At 40.8% G+C, this 22301-nt stretch overlaps 1 protein-coding gene across 6 annotated transcripts in view; it reads left to right on the forward strand.

Moving 5' to 3' along the window:
- LOC147030875 (cilia- and flagella-associated protein 57-like) overlaps window positions 1–22301 on the forward strand; it is a 187028-nt gene that overhangs the window by 66034 nt on the left and 98693 nt on the right. For all 6 annotated transcript variants that reach the window (XM_085875405.1, XM_085875406.1, XM_085875404.1 and 3 more), the window contains 9 exons: window positions 447–683; window positions 807–977; window positions 3076–3231; window positions 3767–3860; window positions 7635–7825; window positions 7912–8005; window positions 8089–8168; window positions 8356–8658; window positions 11402–11518. In XM_085875405.1, the coding sequence (XP_085731531.1) occupies window positions 447–683; window positions 807–977; window positions 3076–3231; window positions 3767–3860; window positions 7635–7825; window positions 7912–8005; window positions 8089–8168; window positions 8356–8658; window positions 11402–11518 (1443 nt within the window). The remainder of the gene's footprint in view (window positions 1–446; window positions 684–806; window positions 978–3075; window positions 3232–3766; window positions 3861–7634; window positions 7826–7911; window positions 8006–8088; window positions 8169–8355; window positions 8659–11401; window positions 11519–22301) is intronic.

A 22301-nucleotide genomic window follows, 5' to 3' on the forward strand; every position in this document is an offset into this window, starting at 1 on the left:
TACATTAATTAATTCCTGCAAACACCAATGAGACAACAACTCAATACACCAGTATTACAAATATGTCCATACACTACAGCCTCAAATATCGTGGGGGTTACATTCTTGTGAAATGCCATGTTAGTTAAAACCAAGGGTCTATGGTAAAGAGGGGGTTGGGGGGGGGGAGGGTGTTCAGTTCCTGGGCTTCGAAATATGGAGGAAGATTGACGGCAGCTAAAATAAACACATCACAAATAAAATAAACATGTAAAATAAATATAAAGCGTGTTAACATTGAAATGCAAAATAAATATAAAGCGTGTTACCATTGAAATATAAGTAAAATAAAATTGGAAAGGTGATAAGACACCGCCTCTCACAATTATGACATTTGGTGCTCAGCACACATCCAGATGTGTCCGGATCGGTCAGCAATTGTGAAGATAACTGACTGTTCCTTGCAGGTGCGATCTGAAATCTCCTGTCCTGGTTATCCCATAACTGCAATGGCAATCCAGCGGCAGAGATCTCGGCCATTATGCAAATTTGCATCTGCCAGCAAAATCTCGGCAGAATCCGAAACACAAGGGAAAGCCCTATTTGCTGGGACCAGGGCAGGTTCTCTCCAAGTCTTCTCGATGCCTCTTGCTCCAAATAGAGAAGGACAGCAAGTACTAGCACATTCAGCTGCCGTGACAAAGGTTTCTTTTCTCTTGCTACTTGTTCTATGATTTTGTCTGATTGAGGGATTTTTCACTTGATGCTTTTAACCTCTTATTTCCTATCCTTTTCTCTCTTTCTCTCTCATTATGTTCTACATTAAGATGTGCGTGACTTTGGATCAGCATTATTTGCTCACAGCTTCTGAAGACGGTTGTCTTTTGTTATGGCATCTGGAAGGAAGGCCTTTTGCAGCAAAGGCCTTGTCTCTTGATCACACTGAGTACAATGTTGCAGATGAGGTCCTGGTGTCACACATGAATCTGCTGGAGAACGTAAGTTGAATCCATGCAGAGTCATGTCCGCAAGCGTGTTCCACACTATGCAGCCTTTTAAGTTTTTGCACCTCAGATGAGATGTAAAAACAATATATGTTCACTTAATGTTGTTTGCAATTTCAAAACTGTTATGAAGTACTGCTAAACCCCGCTATTAGCAGGGGTTACGTTCCTGGAAAATGCGACGGACATTGAATCTGCCGATGTCGGGGCATTGTTTCAATGAAAAATGGGGGGGGGGGGATAGGTTCCTAGTGGTTTGTGATTCATGAGGGAAAAATCAAAAATCCCGCGAAAAACCACAAATACGTCCAAGAATATGCTCGTAAAAAAATGTGTCAATGCGAAAAACAAACAAACCACGATTATGCCTGCGAAAATGTGAAAAAAATTAATACACCCGTGAAAAAATGCAAAAACATGAAAAAAAAATATGAAATATGCAAAGCACAGCGCCACAAATGTCAAAGCAGGTCACATTTTATAAAATGTGAATACGTGGGGTCTGGCAGTATTATTGTGAACTTGGGCTGCTGACACAATCCCTAATGTCCAATTAACTTTTTCATGGAAAAATGAAAAGTTTCTATCGTCATCCAACAGACCTTATCACAAAAACCAAAGTTACCAGCACAGCTGAGCACTTTTTGCTCTCATTATTGAGATAAAAGGAAATGCAAGGAACCTGAACACAGGATGATGCTACTTGGCTCATAATTCCTGCGCTACTTCAACACTTCAGTTATCCAGACGCAGTTTATTGACTCCAGCATGGAGTGGTAGGTTGGGGAGGGGGGTTAGATCGGGATGGAGGTGAGAGATGATGTGGTGAGTTGTATGGGGGATGAGGATGAGAGAGGAATGAAGACACTTACAGGGTGAAGAATGAACAAACTCTGAAAACACATTAATCTTTTCCTAAGACCCTCTCACAAACATCATAACCACGCCAATACAATCACCCATCCATACCCAAGTTACCTCACAGTCCTGATAATATCCATGTACCCCTCTTTTCTGGGAACCAATATAATTCCCATTAAAATCTATCTCGTTTCTGCTGCCACTGCCTTTCCAGGAAGATCATCAATTTCTGCATGAAGCATTAACTACACTTCGGGTGAAGAATCCTACCTTACTCCTGTCTTAACTCCCCCCCTCTTTACTCCAAGATTGTGACTCCTGATCCTGTCACTTTCAATTTTGCTGAAAATCAATTTTACATTTATTTTGTCTCAGGGTTCGAATAGTCCTTGAAACTCCTTGAAATTCCTGCAAAAAATGAAAAAGCATTTTTTTTGAAAAAAAGAAAAAGTACTGGAAAGTCCTGGAAAACTTTTTCAAGTACATACTTGAAACTCCTGGAAAATTGCAGCCCCTGGTCAGAATTGTTAATTCTGCCAGTCTCTGTTAAAAAAAAAATGAATGTTACCAATTTTAACCTCTCCCAGGGATTTACCATTAAAGCCACACTGAAAAAAGTCAAAACGGTTTCTCACGTGCAAAATCTGCAATGGCGGGTCACCACACGAAAAGTGTTCTTGCGGAATAACAGTTTATCAGTAAGTCGGTAGACTTCCTATGTAGAGATGACCTGGACACTCCATAAGTTTAATACAACACAAGTCCTCTAAACAAAATCAACCAAGATACAAACTTTGAAACCTATAAAGTACCTACTAGTTGTCTGTGGAGGATTTCCCATCCAACTAGAAGCGCACTCGTTTGAGCGCAAACGTCCACCACACAATGCCCAATCCAGGAGAACATATCGAGCCCAATAATTTTTTGAAATATCGTGCTATACAGTATATCGTTTTTGGCAATGTATCTCAATTGTGAAGACTCACTTTAACATTCTCGTATCCGGATCTGGATCTTTCCCAAAATCTCGTCAATTCGTCCTCGTCGCACATCCAAGCTGTTCATGAAGTTTCGTCCGAATCCGTCCATAACTTTTTAAGATATCCTTCTCTTTTGGGATAAATTAACAGGGGTGAATACATAACCTCTGTCCACTTTCGGTGGTAGAGGTAACAATAACAACATTTCACTATGAGCTCTGAAAATGTTTTTGTGTTTATATGCGCACTAGGAGAAAATGTTGGTGGACCTACGTACCCGACTGGAAGAGGTGCATTCTGAACATGAGTGCCAGTTGCAGCTACATGATAGGAGCCACGCGCAACAGAAGCAAGAAATGACTGAAAATTTCCTGCATGAGATAGAGAAACTTGACAAACAATACCAGGTCCTTTGATATTATCCTCAATATTTAAAATCATTCTCATGATAGGACCGTTGTATGGATAAATATTCATTCAATGATTAAAACTTGAATGGCTGCACAATTAAACTTATTGCTTATTGGGAGGTTAAAAACACGAGAATAAAAAGATTAATGTGATTCATCATAAAAGATCACAAAGGGCTGATGTTTTTGGACTAGCCTCGGAGTAATGTTTTCACACCTGCCTTATTTTTGTGTTTTTTATTCTATCGTGCTGCCAATACAGACTGCTCGTTATTAGTTTTAATTATCATCTTTTTCTTGGGAGAGTTGTAACCACCAAGTCACCATAAGTGCCACTGCTATTACTGCTTACTGTTCCTGCCAGTTAAGCCACAATAAGTTTTGCTTGAGACAACCTATCATGAGGGTTCTCTCACGAAAACTTATTGGGGCTTACCTCTCAGCTTTTCTGGTCTACCTTGTTTGCTCATTCATTTGTAATTACTCGAACAACGTCTCTCTCTCGAATGAAGCATTAAACCTGTGATGGCAGATTCTGAAAAAAGAAAAAGAGAAACAACAAAAAGAGCATGAAGAAAAGATGTTAACAATGAGGGAGAAGCACACCAAAGAAATCCAGCAACTCGGTGAGAATTCCTTTATTGCTTTTTTACTACCGTCGATGCCAAGCTTTATGGTCACTTCTGCCACCGTAGGTGGACAGAGGTTATGATTTCACCCCTGTCTGTCTGTTAAAATTTTCATCACATGTTGGTCTGTCTCATTTGTAAGTTTGTCTGTGAGTGCGATAACTCGCAAATGCTTTCAGCTGTCTTTGTCAAACTTTACCAGAGGATTCCGAAGAACAAAAGTGAGGCTGTCAATGGTTTTTGACATACATGTCAAAGGTCAAAGTAACAGTGATGTCATTTGCATAAAACAGATACGACCAAAAGTGTTCGTGTGACTTGATGTCAAACTTGACAGAAATGAGTTGGAAAACATCACCTACAAATTCTGAGCAGATTTGACAATTTGATCGTTATTAAAACACAATGTTTCTGTAGGGGCTGGGGGACAGATGATGCATTTCCGAAATGGCGGCAATCCGTTGCGTAATAACGTCCTTTCCATGGCAAACGAAGTTGCTCATGTTAAAGTATAGGGTGTTTTTTTTTTTAGGGACAAAAAAAAAGACAATAACTCGGAAACACTTCAAGATACAGGTATCAAATTACAACCATGTTCGAAGGTCAAGGTGACAATGATGTCATTTTCATGATTTTCCTCATACCTGTCAGGCTACCTACCACCTGACGGCTTCTTGTTCCTTGCAAAATCGAAGATTTTTCAAGCATATTGGTCATTTGTTTGTTCGTGAGCAGGATATCTAAAACGTTGTGGATGGATTCGGACAAAATTTGGTGGACAGGTTGTGTGTGTGACAACGACAAATTTATTGATTTTGGTGAAGATCCGAACCCTGATCCGAGGATTTTTTGAAGTGATTCTTTACCATTTAGTGATAGGGCTAAACATGATACAGAGCATATCTCAAAATGTTATGGATGGATTTAGATGAAAGTTGTTGGACAGGTTGGGTGTGTGATAAGGAAGCATTGATTCGGTTTTGGTGAAGATTTGAATCCGGATTCGGATACTTGAATTTTTTTTGATGTTCGAAGTAATTCTTCACCTTTGAGATATGGGGCCAAAAACGATATATGTAGCATGATATTTCAAAAAGTTGTGGATGATTTGGTAAGGTGACAAGAACAAGCTGATTAAATTTTGGTTCAGGTCCGAATGCAGATCCGGCCGAACAATGTGATGCAAAACGTAAACTGTTCAGCCTGGCGGAGGTACAGTATGTGCTCTACCAAGCGCCGTTCTGGTTTGTTTATGGGACATTTTCACAAAAGCAGGTCAGGTAACGGTAAAGACTGTCTGAGAATTTTTATCAAGCATATATTGCCCAGTCAGTGCAGAGGCCTTATGGTGATCCTGCGTTGCTGACATCATTTGAACATTTTTCTAGGCCTTATAAGGGGTTCAAGCACTATTTCGAGAATACCAAAGAAAGTTGATTTTTTTAGTTTGTTCTTTACCGTTACCTGACCCGCTTTTGTGAAAATGTCCCTTATGTAGTTCAATAATGCCTGATGTTATGCATCCTCTTCCTGTAGAAACACACTTAATAAAGCTGACAAACTAAATTAATATCACATTCTACATTTATTCTTCATTCACATGAATGCATTTAGTGCAAAGGTCGACCAGCTTCTTGGTGCTGTAAGCCTTTCTTCTCTCGTGTTCTCTCCACAAGAGGCTTGGCTATGCTGAACTCACCAACTGATTTAAAATGTCCTTCCCTACCAATGAAAACAGCTGTTGATCTTTCAAGGTGGGACTGAAATCTCATTAATTTGAGCAGAACAGAACATCCCTATCCATACCAAACACACCAGGCAGTGTCAAGATGGATGTTGTTGCTTCAGACAAATTTTTGAATGTTAGGTGATACATTTGCTACACAGAGGAAAAATGCAGATTTTGATGGTGTGATATTACAACTGCCTGTGATCTGTCCACTTTCAAGACAAAACAGCACTTCACAAAAGCATTTCTATGACTTGTTCGAGTCCACGAGTGGAAGGTTTTCCCTCAAGCCACTGGATTTCAATTTGTATGATGTCCACCTGTTCTCCTTTGTGAAAAAACGTCATAAAAGAGTTTTTCTATGAGCTGCGAGGTTATTCAACTGTGAAACCAAGCTCGGTTGAGGTTGGATGACTTCAAGAGGTTGGATGACTGGTGGGCCAATTGAATTGGCGAGAACAGAAATTATGTAATACGGTATGAAATAATTTAATGTTTTTAAATTTCCTCTTTCTTTTTTTTATAAAGATTATGGGGTAGTGGATGAGTCACACAACCTTTTGAGTGCATGTCTATACTTGTAATAACATACACTTACATATATACATTTATAGGGAACAACATATCAGTGGAAAACTGAAAGATACATGAACAAGCACACCACGAGGTGCAAATCACAATATATATATATATATATATATATAAATATATATATATATATATATATATATATATATATATATATATATCTGCTTCAACCTTCTAACTCACTTCCCCAACAGGATACACTTTAGACTTGCCGATAATAAATAAAATGACTCGTCTCTAAATCTTCTAAAACACAACATCGCTTTAAGTCTAAACAGATGTTTCTCGCTCTCTTGCAAGCTACATGCTTCCACAGAAGTCCAATAACTCCATGAGGCTGTACAGTATCATCAGATGTGACTTTGAACTGTGTCGAATGATGACAAGTGTCCAAATAAAATTACATCACCCCACAGCTTGAAGTCACCACATCTGACATTATTGCAAATTCTGACCAAGCATCATAGGACATTGCAATATTCTCTGTTTCATATCTGGTTCACCTGAACATCATGTAAAAAAGACTTCATTCCAATGCAAAAGACTTTAGACAGTCCCAGAAAATACTTTCCAGGAAGCCCTAATGATTGGCTACTGTAGGGTCATGCATACGTCGTGTTGGTTTGGCCTTATTAAGAACCATCCCAAGCCTGTTCCCCCTGCATCACATCAAAGTATTCCTGCACCCTAGTTAAACTAATCCACTGGATGACATCACATCACTACTTGCTAGAATGATGTGATGGGCTGTAATTTTCTTAGAGCATAACAGAAAGATTCAAAAGCTTTTTTCCCTTTATGTGAGACACTGCAAAGAGTAATTAATAATCATTCACAATGAAACATGTGCATTGTGCAACCTGGTCTATCCAAAATCTTTAAAATTATGCCTGTCATCACATCGTGCTTTCTCCCACACCCACTCCCAACTCTCTTATACTCTCGATGATGTCTTCCCACCATTTTCCTTTCTGCCATTCATCCCCCATGTGCAATGTCTTTGTCTCCCTATTCCCCTTTGCTTCTCTTGTCAGTCTGAGAATCTGCACCCCTCTGTAATTTAGCTCCTCCATAAAACTATATTTATATCCACAAAACATACAATTCAATGAAGTTGTAGATTGTCATCTTATTATATGTTGTATTACCTTGTGTTATATTATTATTATTATTGCATATGGCAGCTTGGCTGCTGGGTAGTTATCATTTTGTTGGGGGCTATGCTGCTGATTCTGTGCCCATATAGCAGTACACTGGTACTCATGTCACTGAGCTCAGAAGGATGACAGACTGAGTCAACCCCATCTGGTGCTAATTCTGCAGCCAATGGGACTTGAACGCAGAACCCTAGGATCCCAAGCCAGCCACCCTAATGACTCAGTCAACACCAGGCTTGTTATATTATCATTCTCTATTATTATACTGTGTCATGTATGGTGTTTGCTTATGCTCAGAGTCTACGCATGAGCAACAGTTTCTCATGGAGCATCGCCGAACACAGGAAGTGGAGAGGGAACTCACGCAAGCGCGCGAGTCTGGCGCGTCCCGGCTCGCAGAGGCTGAGGAAAAGGATCAGCGGGAACTTGCAGCTGTCAAACAGCACTTTCAGAACAAGCTGCAGCAGAACATCATTCAGCACACCAAGGTTCGGGCTGCATAACATTTCACTGCAACACATGTCCTGCCACATTTGAGACAATGTGAACTCTGGACCTGCCTTGGTGCTCATAGGAGTCGGAGGTATTACAACAACGACTGCAGGAACAGGAGGAGATTGCCCGTCAGGATGAGGAAGACTCAGACATGGAGATCTCAGAGATAAAGTGTAAGTTCTACATGCAGGACATGAAAGTGAAAAACCTGATGTGGGCAAAACCTGATAAGCTGTGAAAATTTGCATATTTACAGCGAAGTTGGCATCACGGCTGAACATTGAGGAAGAGGTCGGCCTTCAGTTCAAGAATGAGACGGGCGTCATAAAGAACAAGGTTTTGGAACAACCAGAGAAAGACCATAATGAGCACATGTGATCACTGTTTATCACATGACTAGTAATACATTTATTGACTACAATAATACAAAAGCTGTATCACATGGTCATTTGTCTTTTGTGACTGCTTTAGCAGAAACTCAGCATCCGTGTGCACATTCCTTGCATTTGTGTGTTCCATGCAGTATGCCAAGATGCAGTGTAATACAGACGAGTATGCATTCAAGATTGAACGGCTGTGTATGAAAGTCGAGCGTCTTCAGGGGAGCATTGGGACGCAGGAACAGAATGTGGCCATGTTACGGGGTGATGTGATGGATATTGACGGCACTGTGCAACAGAAGGAAAAGCGCATTCATGACCTGAGGAAAAGGAATCAGCAACTGGAGAAATTAAACTACATTCTTGACTATAAGATTTGTGAGCTGCAGAAGAGGGTGAAACCTTGTGAAATCAAATTGCAGCAGTTGCAGGAACAAATGGAACAGGTGAGGAGGGTATGGCATGAAACATGAATTAGGAAGATCAATGATAAGAGGCCAATTTGAAAATGTGTACTGTTATTTCTTCTTCTCAGATTCATATAGGTGCAGCTACAAACCAACCCTGCATGCTCCAAGTTCCCCCTCCCACACCCTCGGGCTTCTGCAGGGCACACACAGTCCACCTTCAACCCCCTTCTTGTGAAACTCCAAAAATACTGAATCAGTGCTCACCTCCACTCATTTATTCCTCTTTTTTCCCACCTGTGGAACCAACTTCCACATTCTCTTCAATCTCATTCTTCCCTCTCGGTCTTTAAGGCAGCTGTTCACCACCATCTCAGATCATCGCCCATCCAAAACCTCGATCTTTTCTATCCCCATTAACCTCCTCCCCAAACCCACCACTTTCCAAGTTTCCAGTTTTTCCTTCCTGATAATTTGCTCCTGTATGCATCTTGCCACTCCGTGTGTCCTCCCCTACCCCTCATTCTTCCCCACATCCTTTACTTTTCCAAGTCTCCCTCGATTTTCTCCCTCAACCCTGCTGTTGATTTGTTTTCCATTCTTTTTCTACACTTTTTGTTCTGTTATGTGCTGATCCGTAACATAACAAAAAGTGGACAGTCAGCAGGTTCACACATTGACAGAGGATCAAAAGGAAACAGAAACATAAACCACACATGAATGGATGAGTTTCAGAGAGAAAAATGGTGGGATTGGGAGGTGTATGGGATCAGTGAGAGTAGTGATGATGGGCAGCACTTTTGAAAGACTGGAAGAAAGTGCATGAGGCAAAAGACACAGTGAGATGGTTCTGTCAACAGCAATTAAAAAAAAATAAGTGTATATATCAGGGATGAGCTGAAAAATATGAAAGTGGATCAACAGACGAGAGAATAGAGGGATTGAAGGAATGGCGGTGAGAATTCACGTAGAATTGGGGACGGGAACCACGTGTGGGTTTTCTGGAAGATTATATGTGCCTTGGGCAGGATAAAGGGTAGGAGGAGCAAGGCCATAAGTGAGGTTGGAAAATGTAAGAGTCCACAAGACCTATCTGAGAATTCACCAATTTCCTTGACACTCCAGCAACCTTCCTGAGAGTCGAGCAACCTTCCTGAGAGTCGAGCCACCTTGGTGAGAGTCCAGCAACCGTCCCGAGTGTTCAGCAACCTTCCTGAGAGTCCAGCAACCTTCCTGAGAGTCCAGCAACCTTCCTGAGAGTCCAGCAACGTTCCTGAGAGTCCACCAACCTTCCTGAGAGTCCACCAACCTTCCTGAGAGTCCACCAACCTTCCTGAGAGTCCAGCAACCTTCCTGAGGGTCCAGCAACATTTCATTGTCCTCTGAGAGCTACATTTGACACCCTGGAAGTTACAATGTGCTGTTCAAACATTAAAATGCTGTGATTAAATTGGTATTTCTTATTTTATACAGTTTTCTTGATTTCATTCCTCTGAAGGACACATTCTGGATTGCACATTTCCCAAAGGGGTTGTTGTTTTTGTTAATTTTAAGGACAGAGCTCTTCCAAGTGTGAAAGTTTTTCACCGTTCTTTGTTCCTCAATTGTAAAATTCGTGTTTTTTAATTGTCACTACATAATAGAGATCAGATCAGATCATGAACCATGCTCTAGACCAGTGTTTCTCAGCCTGATTTACCAGACGACCCACCTGTCCTGGTATTTGGTCGCCGAGACCCCCTGTTATCCCTACAAGGGTTAAAAAACAACAACACAGGAATGAAGATTTTGAACCCCCCCCCTCCTCCCACTTTACTGGGAAAAATACTGGGTTTATTCAAGTGGAGTTTTTTTTTAACAATCCTGGTGGGGGAAACTGGGCTGGATCCATTAGTTCTAACTTGACGACAGGGGCAACAAAAAGGCTGGAATCTGGGCCATTTTTACTTCCTTTTTGCACACATCAATTTGAGGACTAGTCTCACTCAGTGAACATCGTAGCTCAGTCTCGTCATGATCAGCCTGTTTCTGGCTTTAGTTTTGATAATGACAGCTTGAGAATGCAAGTTCACATTGGTAAGTTGTTGGGAACATCACTTGGACTTGTGCAACTACTTAGTGCAGACAGCTTACAGCTTGCGACTCCTCAGGAGACTCACTCGCTGCCCCCTGAGGGGCCACGACCCACCATTTGAGAAACACTGGTCCAGACATAGCGTCGGTGCTGCTGAAGCAGTTTATATGGTGAGGGTTGCAATCCTGGATGGGGAGTCACTTCGACACAGAAAGTCAGGACAGGAATTGGAAATTTCGCCAGGGTGCCGGTGATAATCTGCCTACTCCGAGAGAAAGACTACATAATAGCTCTTTGAAAAAAAATGTTTGAAAAACCACATATTCTACAGTAAAGTAACTTCTCAGGTCAATGGTCGAAGCAATGCTGTTGAAGTGACAAAAGTTATTTTATATCTTTTTTTCATGGGGGCACCAAGACTGCATGGTATGGGCTTTTGGTCAGCAACTTGCATGTATGGATTACTAGTGTACCTTCATATTTAATTCTGCACAGCCCAACTTACCTTAGGCATAGCAACCAAAAATAATTTATCAGATGTCCGACAATTTTTCTTTGATTAATCCGATATCATCATGGAACAAGGATATTTAATGCAGTATTGTTGTTGAAGGGAAACGGGGTTACAAAAACAAATGAAGCTCAAAGCGATGCACATGTAGGAAATAGAGGCGAAATTGTTGCTTATCAATGTTTTTCAACACCCAGGTAACAGAAGAGCTGCTGTACTACAAGCAAGAATCGGTGCAGTTGCAGTTGCAATCACAAGAGGTACAACGTGAGCTCCAGGTCTCACATAAACAGCTTTCTGCTGAGAGAATGAAGGTGAGAAATCTACCTTGTTTGAAGACCTTTTTTTTTTTTTAGTTCATCTAAGCTCTAAGGTCTGGTTTATACTTTCCAACGATAAAGACAAAACTTCACGTGGAAATGATTGTATTTTTTGAAGCATGATTGGTATTTTTGCAGACTGGTTTTATTTCCCTTACCGAAGGAGATGGTATTGCATTTGGGTCCGTTTGTTACTTGTCAATTTTTTTTTCCACAAGTATGTTGATTGCCTCCATTTGTTATATGGCCAAAACTTTTTTTTTTTGACAAGTATGACGATCGCATCCGTTTGTTTTTGTGTTTGTTTGTTTGTTTGTTCGTTTGTGTGTTTGTCTGTCTCCTCGCCTCCTGCCCAAACTGCTAAACCAATCGTACTAAATTTTCCAGAGATTGATTTCAAAATCCGCCTCCATTCAGAGGACCCTGTGACGGTCCCGCATTGAAATTTCCTAAAATTCGGTCGACCAAAAAGGTCTACATCGGCCAAGAGGCCAATTTGAGCCAAATTTTCTAAAATCCTCAAATTTCATCCGATTGAATTGAAATTTGAACAGGATTTGCATATCAGGTCAGGGAATTCAACCACCTATTACTTATGAGAGTATCTTAGGTAAAAAGGTAAATGCAAAATAGGCCAATTTTTTTTTTTGTTTCTAAAATTGTCAATATTCATCCAATTAACTTGAAATTTGAAGACCATTTGCATATCTGTTTGATGAATTCAACCACCTATTAATTTTGAGAGCTTGGCCAAAAGGCCAAATTGGGCCAAATTTTCTAAAATCATCAATTTTAATCCAATTAACTTGAAATTTGAAGAGCCTTTGCATGTCAGGTCACTATATTCAACCACCTACTAATTTTGAGGTAAACATAGGCCAAAAGGTCTACATAGCCAAAAGGCCAATTTGGGCCAAATTGGGCCAAATTTTCTAAAATCCTCCATTTTCATCCGATTGACTTGAAATTTGAAGAGCATTTTCATGTCAGGTCACTGAATTCAACTACCAATTGATTTTAAGGTCCAAAGGTCAACACAGGCCTGTTTTCTAAAATTGATAGATCGGGCCAAAAACTAAATATATCGCTATAATCTCAAAAAGTTGTGGATGGATGAGTGATGACAAAACAAGGTGGATGAGTTGAATAGGTGACAAGAACAAGCGGATTGGATTTTAGTTTGGATACAGCCCATCAGTGGGATATGAAACGTGAACTGATCCACCTGGCAGAGGTATGCGCTCTACCAAGTGTCATTGTACTTTGCGCTGTTTTGCCAAGTTGTCACTCTACAGCAGTTTTTCTCAACCGGGGTTCCCCAGAACCCCAGGGTTCCGCAAGAGGTCACTAGGGGTTCCGCGAGAAACAGTAATAAATAGGCTAATGTATTTTTGAGTAGTTTTTGTTTGATTTAATATTCGTAATTTTACTATACACGTACAGCATATTGTTGGAAACTCCTTGGTTATTATAATAGAGGCTTCAACCTCTTATATTATTTACAATTATAACAACCATAGGGAATGTATTTAACGATGTCTATATGGCGCCAGTGTGAAACCGCCCTCACTGGTTAGTGGACATTCTGTACGCGGCGGATTCGTGTATCATTGAGTGACTGACTCAAGTATGGGACGCATGCACGGTGTCCATCTATCTTCTCTGTGCTTCCTAGCGCGAAGTCTCTCCCTCTCTCCTCTCTCCTCTCTCCTCTCTCCTCTCTCCTCTCTCCTCTCTCCTCTCTCCTCTCTCCTCTCTCCTCTCTCCTCTCTCCTCTCTCTCTCTCTCTCTCTCTCTCTCTCTCTCTCTCTCTCTCTCTCTCTCTCTCTCTCTCTCTCTCTCTCTCTCTCTCTCTCTCTCTCTCTCTCACTCTCTTTCAAGGTTAGTTCTTCTGTTTACCTTTAGTGCTTCAGCTTTATTTGTTTAAGTTTTGTTGATCAAGTTACAAGAGGTGTGTTTTTTAATTGTCAAACAGACTCGGGGTTGACAAACACTTTCAAAAATGACGTTTTCAAAAAAAAAAAAAAAAAAAAAATTGTGAATTAAAACCTCGGTGTGAGGTCTCATAAACGAGCGGTATGTTTTTTTTTTTTCATTGCTAATAAATTTGACAAAAAGGGGGTCATTTTTTCCTTAAACCAGGTATCCAAAAAAAATACATTATATTTACCACGTGAACTACAATAAAAATATAAAAGAGCTAGATATTAATAATGGTATATAATCATTTTTATGCAGGGGTTCCCTGAGACATGAAAACTATTTCAAGAGTTCCACAAGGGTAAAGAGGTTGAGAAACGCTGCTCTACAGTATGATTGATTTTTCATTTGTTTGTTTGTTACTTGTCAAAAAATAAGAATTTTTTGACAAGTATGTTGATCGCCGCCGTTTGTGTTTGTTTATGTGTTTGTTTGTGTGTTTGTCTGTCCGCTCGCCTCCAGCCCAAATCGCTCAACCGATCGTTCTAAAAATTTTCAGAGATTAATGTCACTGACCCTGTGACGGCCCCGCATTGAAGTGCCCTAAAATTTGGTTGACAAATAAGGTCTACAAAGACCAATAGGCCAATTTCAGCCAAAATTTCTAAAATCCACAAATTTCATCCGATTGACTTGAACTTTGACGACCATTTGCATATGATGTCGGTGAACTCAACCGCTTGTTAATTTGGAGGTCAACTTACACCAGAAGGCCAACAAAGGCCAAATTTCTAAAATCCTCAATTTTCATCTGATTGACTTGAAATTTAAAGAGCATTTGCACATCAGGTCACCGAATTCAACTACCTATTAATTTTGTGGTAAACATAGGCCAAAAGGTCAACACCGGCCAATAAGCCAATTTGAGCCAAATATTCTAAATCCTCAATTTTCATCCAATTGAATTGAAATTTCAAAAGGATTTACATATCAGGTCACTGAATTCAAACACCTATTAAATTATTTTTGTGGTCATCATAGGCGAAATGGTCAACAGAGACCAAAAGGTCAGTTTAGGCCAAGTTTCTAAAATCCTCAATTTTAATCTGATTGACTTGAAATTTTAAGAGCATTTTCATGTCAGGTCGCTGAATTCAAACACATTAATTTTGAGGTAAACACAGGCCAAAAGCTCAAAATAGGTCAAAAGGCCAATTTGGGCCATCTTTTCTAAATCCTCAATTTTCATTCAATTGAGTTGAAATTAGAAAAGGATTTACATATCAGGTCACTGAATTCAACCACCTATTGTTTTGAGGTTATTTTGAGATCTTTTTTGTTTTCTTCGGGGGAGTGCTCCTCACACTCCACATGTTTTGATTTACTCGCCGATCGCATCACGTGCCTTCTCGTTGAATGGTTTACATTTGCGGGAACAATCGTTTGGGTGGCAGATGGATGGTTGTTCTTTCCAGATTCTATGGTTTTACCATGTGAGACATAATTATCAATGTTGTTCATAGAATGTTGAAAAAGCATAAATCAATCCAAATATATATATTGGAGCCTCTTTTACCTTCTCAAGAGAAGATAATGTTACTGAAGAAAAATATATGAGAACGAATCCACCACACCTTATTACATCAATGATAGCTTCCTTAAATCTGATATCTTTGAAGATCTTATTAGATTTGAATTAGAAGAACAGCAAGTTAGTGGGTTAAACATGGGGAATGTTTTATATATCGTTCTTAATATTCTTAAATCCACTCCGCTAAAGGCTTCTTCTTGTATTGATTTACCTCAGGATACAAAAAAAATAAAAGGGAAATAATTAATATGAAAAATACTGATAATAATAAATGCTTTCTCTGGAGTATCTTAGCACATCTTTATCCACAGAAAAGGGACTGTGAAAGAGTTTCAAAATATAAGAAATATGAGAATAAATTAGAAAGGGGAATCGAGGCATCTAAAGAAGAGAACCCAAGAGCTTCAAAGATATAACAAAGTTTGAGAATATGAACAACCTATAAATAAATGTTTATGGCTTAACTGATAAGAACAAAGTCTGAATTTGAAGAGTTAGTAATACTATATCCAATGATTATAATTGGTCAAATGACCGGCATGGAGATCTCCTTTATTTCATTAATAAAGAAACTGCTCATTATGCTGATATCAAAAACTTTTCCAGATTGGAAAGTCGTCAAGTATACAGTGAAACCTCGTTTAACCGCCAGCGCTGGGACACAGTCGTATATGGCGGTTATGCGAGGGTGGCAGTTGAACGAGCGGTTGCGAGAAGGGATTCAGATGCCCGATATCAATGTCACGGTCTGTCCGTCAGTTCTCGTTTTTGACGAAAGAAATGGAACTCTGAATGGTCCTCAGCTGCCATACCACATTCATGTCAAGGTACTTTTCTTTTCTTCTGACAAAGTGGAGAGTTTGCTGTCAAACCTCGACTCAGATTCTGCAACCGGTTCAGACGGCATCAGCCCACGTGTCCTAAAAACCTGCTCCTCTGCTCGTGCTCACCCTCTCTTTGTTCTATTCACCCTCTCATTTGCTCAAGGTTATCTGCCATCTGCTTGGAAACCAGCAAACATTACCACCCTGCATAAAAAGGTGCAAAAACAGATCCCTGAAATGACAATCAGCCTTCTCCAAATCATCAGCAAGGTTATGGAATCCATCATCGCTTCAGACATTAAATCCTTCTTCTTCTCCAATGGCTTGATTTCTGATCATCAATTTGGTTTCAGACCAGGTCACTCCACCCTGGATATGCTGCTTCTGCTCTCCTAAAAATGGATGGAGGTACTCAATGCCAGACATTAAATCAGAGCCATATCCTGAGACATATCATGTGCTTTTGACATGGTCTGGCACCCTGCCCTGCTCACCAAACTCTCTTCCTATGGTATCCAAGGCCATCTCCTCTCATGGCTCACAGACTTCCTCTCCTGTCACAGCCAAGGTGTGGCCCTAAATGGGGTTCTTCCCCCCCCCCCTTCCTCTCCAGGCTGGAGTTCCTCAAGGCAGTGTTCTGGGCCCTGTTCTTTTTGTGGTTTTCATAAACAATCTCTCCGACTCTCTGGAAAATCCTCCTTATCGCTTTGCTGATGACTCCACCCTCTGTCGTACCATCTGTCATCCCTCAGACCAGCAAGCCACAGCTTCTTCGCTCTCTACAGATTTGGATAAAATCACAAACTAGTCCAACAAGTGGAACATGTCTTTCAATCCGGACAAATCTCACACTCTCACGATGTCTCTCCGAAAGGACCATTTACAACCCCCCACATCTACTTTCTCAACAATCCTCTTGAAGAAGTCCTTTCATTCAAGCTTCTGGGTCTCACAATCTGCCATGATCTTTCCTGGGAAAGCCACATTTCCAACCTACCCTCCAAAGCCAGTCGCCGACTGGGAATTCTCCGTCGTGCAAAGGTCTTCTTCAGCCCACCTGAGCTCCTGACCACTGAAAAAAAAAAGGCACGACAAGTACTGCATTCTTTTATGGATCTTTCGTCACCAAGGTTGTACTGAACATTCAGTTGACTGACTGTAGCCCATCTGTTGCTCTGTACAATTCATATCAGCCTCCTTTGGCCTCTTTCATAAATGAGCCGTTTTCGACCACTGGTCTGCGGTTGGTTGGATGTCCTTTGGGTGTTGGACCATTCTTGATCCACACGGGAAACTGTTGAGCATGAAAAACCCAGCAGCGTTGTCATTGTTGACATACTCAAACTGGTGCACCTGGTACCTACTACATACCCTGTTCAAAGGCACTTAAATCTTTTGCCTTGCTCATTCACCCTCTGAATGGCACACATACACAATCCATGTCTCAATCGTATCAAGGCTTAAAATTCCTACTTTAACCTGTCTCCTCCCCCTTCATCGACACTGAATTAAGTGGATTCAACAGATGCAATCAATAAGAGATCACAGCTTTCACCTGGATTCACCTGATCAGTCTATTTCATGGAAAGAGCAAGTGTTCCTAATGTTTTGCACACTGAGTGTAAATTATACTCACAAATACCACCCGTTGCTTCACTGACAAGAACACTGAGAGGGGGAAAAAGAAAAAGAGGCAGGAGATAGAAAGGGGTGGGGGGAGGGGGGAGTGGGGAGTGAGGAGGGAGGGAGAAAAAGAGAGGAGAGACGGGGAGCGAGGTCTCTCGTGAGGGGAGCGAGGGGAGCAAAGAGGGAGGGAGAGTGACGAGGGGTGGGGAAGGGAAGGCAGAGATACTGTGGAGCATTAATTATGAAATGATTTTGATTTCAAATTGAAATCTTATCAAAATGATTCTGCAACGAATAACAGTGAAGATGGAAACATAATAATGTCTGAAATCATTTTCTATCAGTCACACGATAAATACTGCCCAGAGAAAATACCGCCTGGATATGTTCAGAGATAAACACAATCCGGAGACAAACACTGTCCAGCCACGTCGGGAGCCAAGCATTCTGGAGACAAACAACATCCAGACACGTCCAGAGACAAACTTCCATCTGGACATAAACACCGCTCAGATGCGTCCGGTGACAAACACCGCCCGTACCGATCTGGAGACAAACACCACCCAGACCCATTCGGAGACTAACACTACCCGGACACATCTGGAGACAAACAACACTGCCCGGACACGTCCAGAGACAAACACCACCAGGACATAAACACCACCCAGACACGTTCAGAGGCAAACACCGCCTGGACACGTCCAGAGACAAGCTGTCCAGAGACAAACACCACTTGGACACGTCCGGAGACAAACTCCCATCTGGAGATAAATACCATCTGGACACATCTGGAAACAAACCCCACCCGGACATAGTCTCCGCCCAGACACGTATGGAGATAACCACCGTCCAGAAACAGTGAGAGAGAGAGAGAGAGAGAGAGAGAGAGAGAGAGAGAGAGAGAGAGAGAGAGAGAGAGAGAGAGAGAGAGAGAGAGAGAGAGAGAGAGAGAGAGAGAGAGAGAGAGAGAGAGAGAGAGAGAGAGAGAGATAGAGAGATAGAAAGGGGGGTGAGAGAGGTGTGGGAGGAGGGTGCTGCACTGTATTTGGAGGGTAGAGCAAGGATGAGACAAAGAGAGGGGGTTGGGGGTGGGGGAGATAGCAGAGACATGTTAAGATTTATGAACAACACACACACACACACACACACACACACACACACACACACACACACACACACACACACACACACACACACACACACACACACACACACACACACACACACTTGGCCGATGTCGGCAATTTTTCAGGAATCGGCAGGTTGGAGTCAGTGTGATTACCGATGACAGTACATACTGTATACAACCCCAAAACCTTGAGTATCTTTCACCGAAAGACGATGCTACATTTATAGAGACGTTCAAGGGAGATGTTCACAAAAATTAATTGTTCGAAACAGCTGCGTGTGAAGGGTGAAAAAAAATTGGCTCGGTAATTTAGAAAACACGTTAATATGACAAACGGCTCAGAAATCGGGTGTTATCAAATATATTTTGCTTTGAAACTCACAAAGAGAAATCATATAACTTTTGAAAATCACACCCGTTAACCAAATGCTTTGGAAACAGTCATGAGGACAAAGGAAAACCTGATAAAATCTCCATAAAATACAAGATGAAACTTTGCCACCACAACACCCATAACAAGCATGGCATGTCCACACATCCACAGAGAGTCTGCGCAGATCCAAATATACCAATATCCCATGTCCGTGTGTGCTGTATATGTACCTCTACCTAAAAGTAACTTTCAACTGTACTTCCCGATCGGGCCACCAACTGTACCGCTATCAACTGACACGATCTGTACAGCTCAATACAGGGGGCTGCAAAAGTAGGTATACAGTAATGAATAAAAGTACAGTCCTTACTGTATACCAACTTTTGCAGCCCCCTGTATATGGCTAAAGGACTCAAGCAAGCATTTTCAGAAGATTAACTATCTTCAAAAGGGGTGTTTTAATTAACCCAAACACCCAATTTTCACTGTTGCACTTCCTTGGAGTTCCCTTAATATGCGTGCAAAGTTTTAGGTTGCTATGTTTCATGGCTTTGGAGGAGACACACACGCACGCGTGCGTGCGTGCGTGCGTGCGTGTGTTTGTGTACATATGGATATACATGCATATATAAAGATCAAACGCACCCCCTGACTGTTATGGTGAGCATTGCCATGGATTATAATCAATATCGTGCTTCATACGCACTTCATCAACCCTATTTAGAGGTTTAGACCAAGGCTTAGGATTGTTAGCCTCATCTAATCTTTTATCCAAGTTTGTTCCTGGACCACAGAAAGAATACCCTGGTAGTTGTAATTCCCCTGGTACTCCAGTTGTTGTAAATTTACTCCCAGATAAAAACTTTTGTATACCCCGTCCACGTTTTTATTGGGAGATGAATTTACTCTTTTTAGGGCCACACACCGAACATGGCCCTTTTTGCGTAACCCTATTATTTTTACTTTTAACATATGAGATGTGTTTTGTATCGGTACTCTTTTTACATTTGAGACAATAACTCATTTATTACTTACGAAATCTTTAGATTTCGTAAGTATATTGATGACTTCCGTCCTCTGTTTGTTTGTTTGTTTGTTTGTGTGTTTGTTTGTGTGTTTGTGTGTTTGTGTGTTTGTTTGTCGGCACGATAACTCGAGAATGGAAGAAGCGACCAATGTCAAATTACACCATGTGATTCAGGAGGGTGATGGCTAGCGCTGATTAGATTTTGGTCAAAATCGGTCAAAGGTCAAGGTCACAATGAGGTCAAACATCCAAAAAAAAGTTATAACTTGAGAACGGAAGAAGCTACCAATGTCAAATCACACCACGTGATTCAGGAGGGTGATGGCTAGCGCTGATTAGATTTTGGTCAAAATCGGTCAAAGGTCTAGGTCACAGTGAGGTCAAGCATTCGATTTTTGATGGTTTGGTACAGAATCATCGTAGAAACTTCTGGTTTGCGTCGCTACCTTCTCTTGAGACAGCTTTTATCAGACAATTTCAGAGGTCAAGTTGACGATTTCGTAAGTACCAGTCTATGACTGCTTGTTTATTCCTTCAGAGTGCAAAAACCTTTTTAGTTTCCAGCATCTGCATTTGAATCTTAATTTAAAAAAAATTAAGAATCCTTAGAAATGTCTCACCCTCTCCTCCATTTGTTTGGGGGGAGGGTTGGAGGGGGGGGGGTGAAATGTGAAACTTTAAGCAAAGTCAATAACACCAACATCATCAATAATATAATCTTTTCCTTCTTCCTCTTCTTTACCTCCACTTTCTCGTTTAAATCTCCTCCCTGAAATTGATGTCAATATTCTTGTCGCATATATTTTCGAGATATTTGTGAATTCTTTGTTTTCCTCCTCAGTGTGTTGAGATTGATTTTTTTTTTCTGTAATACCTCCAATCTTTTTAAAATCTCACTGGTTTCCATATTTTTATACTTATTTATTCTCTCTCTCTTTCCTCGCTCTCACTCTCCTCCTTCTCTCACTCTCCTCCTTCTCTCACTCTCCTCCTCTGTATTCTCACTCTCCTCCTTCATTGCCTCTCCTCTCTCTTTTCTCCCTCTCCTCCTTCTCCCTTGCCTCATTTTCTTCTTCCACTCATTCTTCATCCCTTACTACCCTTGAACCATCTACCCATATAATAGCATACACATATTCATTTGGATTTCTCGATATTCCAGGATCCAAAATAATTTTTTTACAACAGGAAACCAATAAAATTCCTTCTCAATTTCTAAAAAACCTTTATATTTTATCAACTTTAAAACCTTTTCATTATTTCACATTTTCATTAAATCGACACTTGTCAGTTTATCAACATCAGTACAAAGCCAATCTTTTATTGAAAACACCGCATTATTATGTTGTAGAACATATTTATTAAAATACCCTTTTCTTGTAAGTGAGTCAAAATTTGCTAATGTGTTACATGGCCTTCATGGAATTCGGTACGTTATAATTTTGTCTCTTTTTTGGGTACCTTTTCCCAGTGTCGAATATTCTATTCCCACTACGTAGTTACATATCATAAGACACGTCCGTAATAAAGTGCGCGGCATCGAAATTCATTGTTTGTCCGATTTTACATATCTTGTTCCGAAAAACGTTGATTCTGATGCACTAGTTTTGTGAGGTCCGCGTAGAACGCATTTGCATACCCCTAGTAGCCGTACTCGCATACGTCTATTGGAATATTAATCGCCTTTCCCCCAGAGAATATGTTCAGAATCCTTTGTTCTGCAACACGTTTCGCCGGAAAGATCGACGAATTGCTCGTACGGAGCGGTTTCCTCGGTTCACGTGCGTAATATGTGTCCGTCAAAGTTTCATGGGGGAGCATAAATGATGATAAGCTTTACTATTTAGCTGCATTGCAATAAAGATATAAATTATATGTATTACATCGTAATTGTAGTATACCGATCTGCATGAATCGCCTCTATTGATGGCCGATCGTGCAAAACAACGCCCGACGAAACTGATGATGCAGGTCTGTCAATTTCTTACACACGTGAAAGTGGTCTGCAGGTCACGTGAACAAGGTACAACAGAAGTGATGACGCTATAGACGTGTGCCTAATGGCACTGCACAAACAACACGTCATTGTTTTCCGATGAAGAAGCCCATAATGGCCGTGATATCTCTGCTATTATGTGAAAAACGGCATTTTATCCCCTCATATTTCGGTCAAAAACGACACACGGTAACCCCACTTTTTTGGCAAACATTCTATATTTTCTTCATTTTCCAGTGATTGGATGCGTTTATAATGAGTGAAACCCAAAAATGTGGTATCAAATGATTC

This window comes from Eptatretus burgeri, chromosome 3, assembly GCF_056783735.1.
Source record: "Eptatretus burgeri isolate ZD-2024b chromosome 3, Ebu_testis_v1, whole genome shotgun sequence".
Lineage (NCBI taxonomy): Eukaryota > Metazoa > Chordata > Myxini > Myxiniformes > Myxinidae > Eptatretus > Eptatretus burgeri.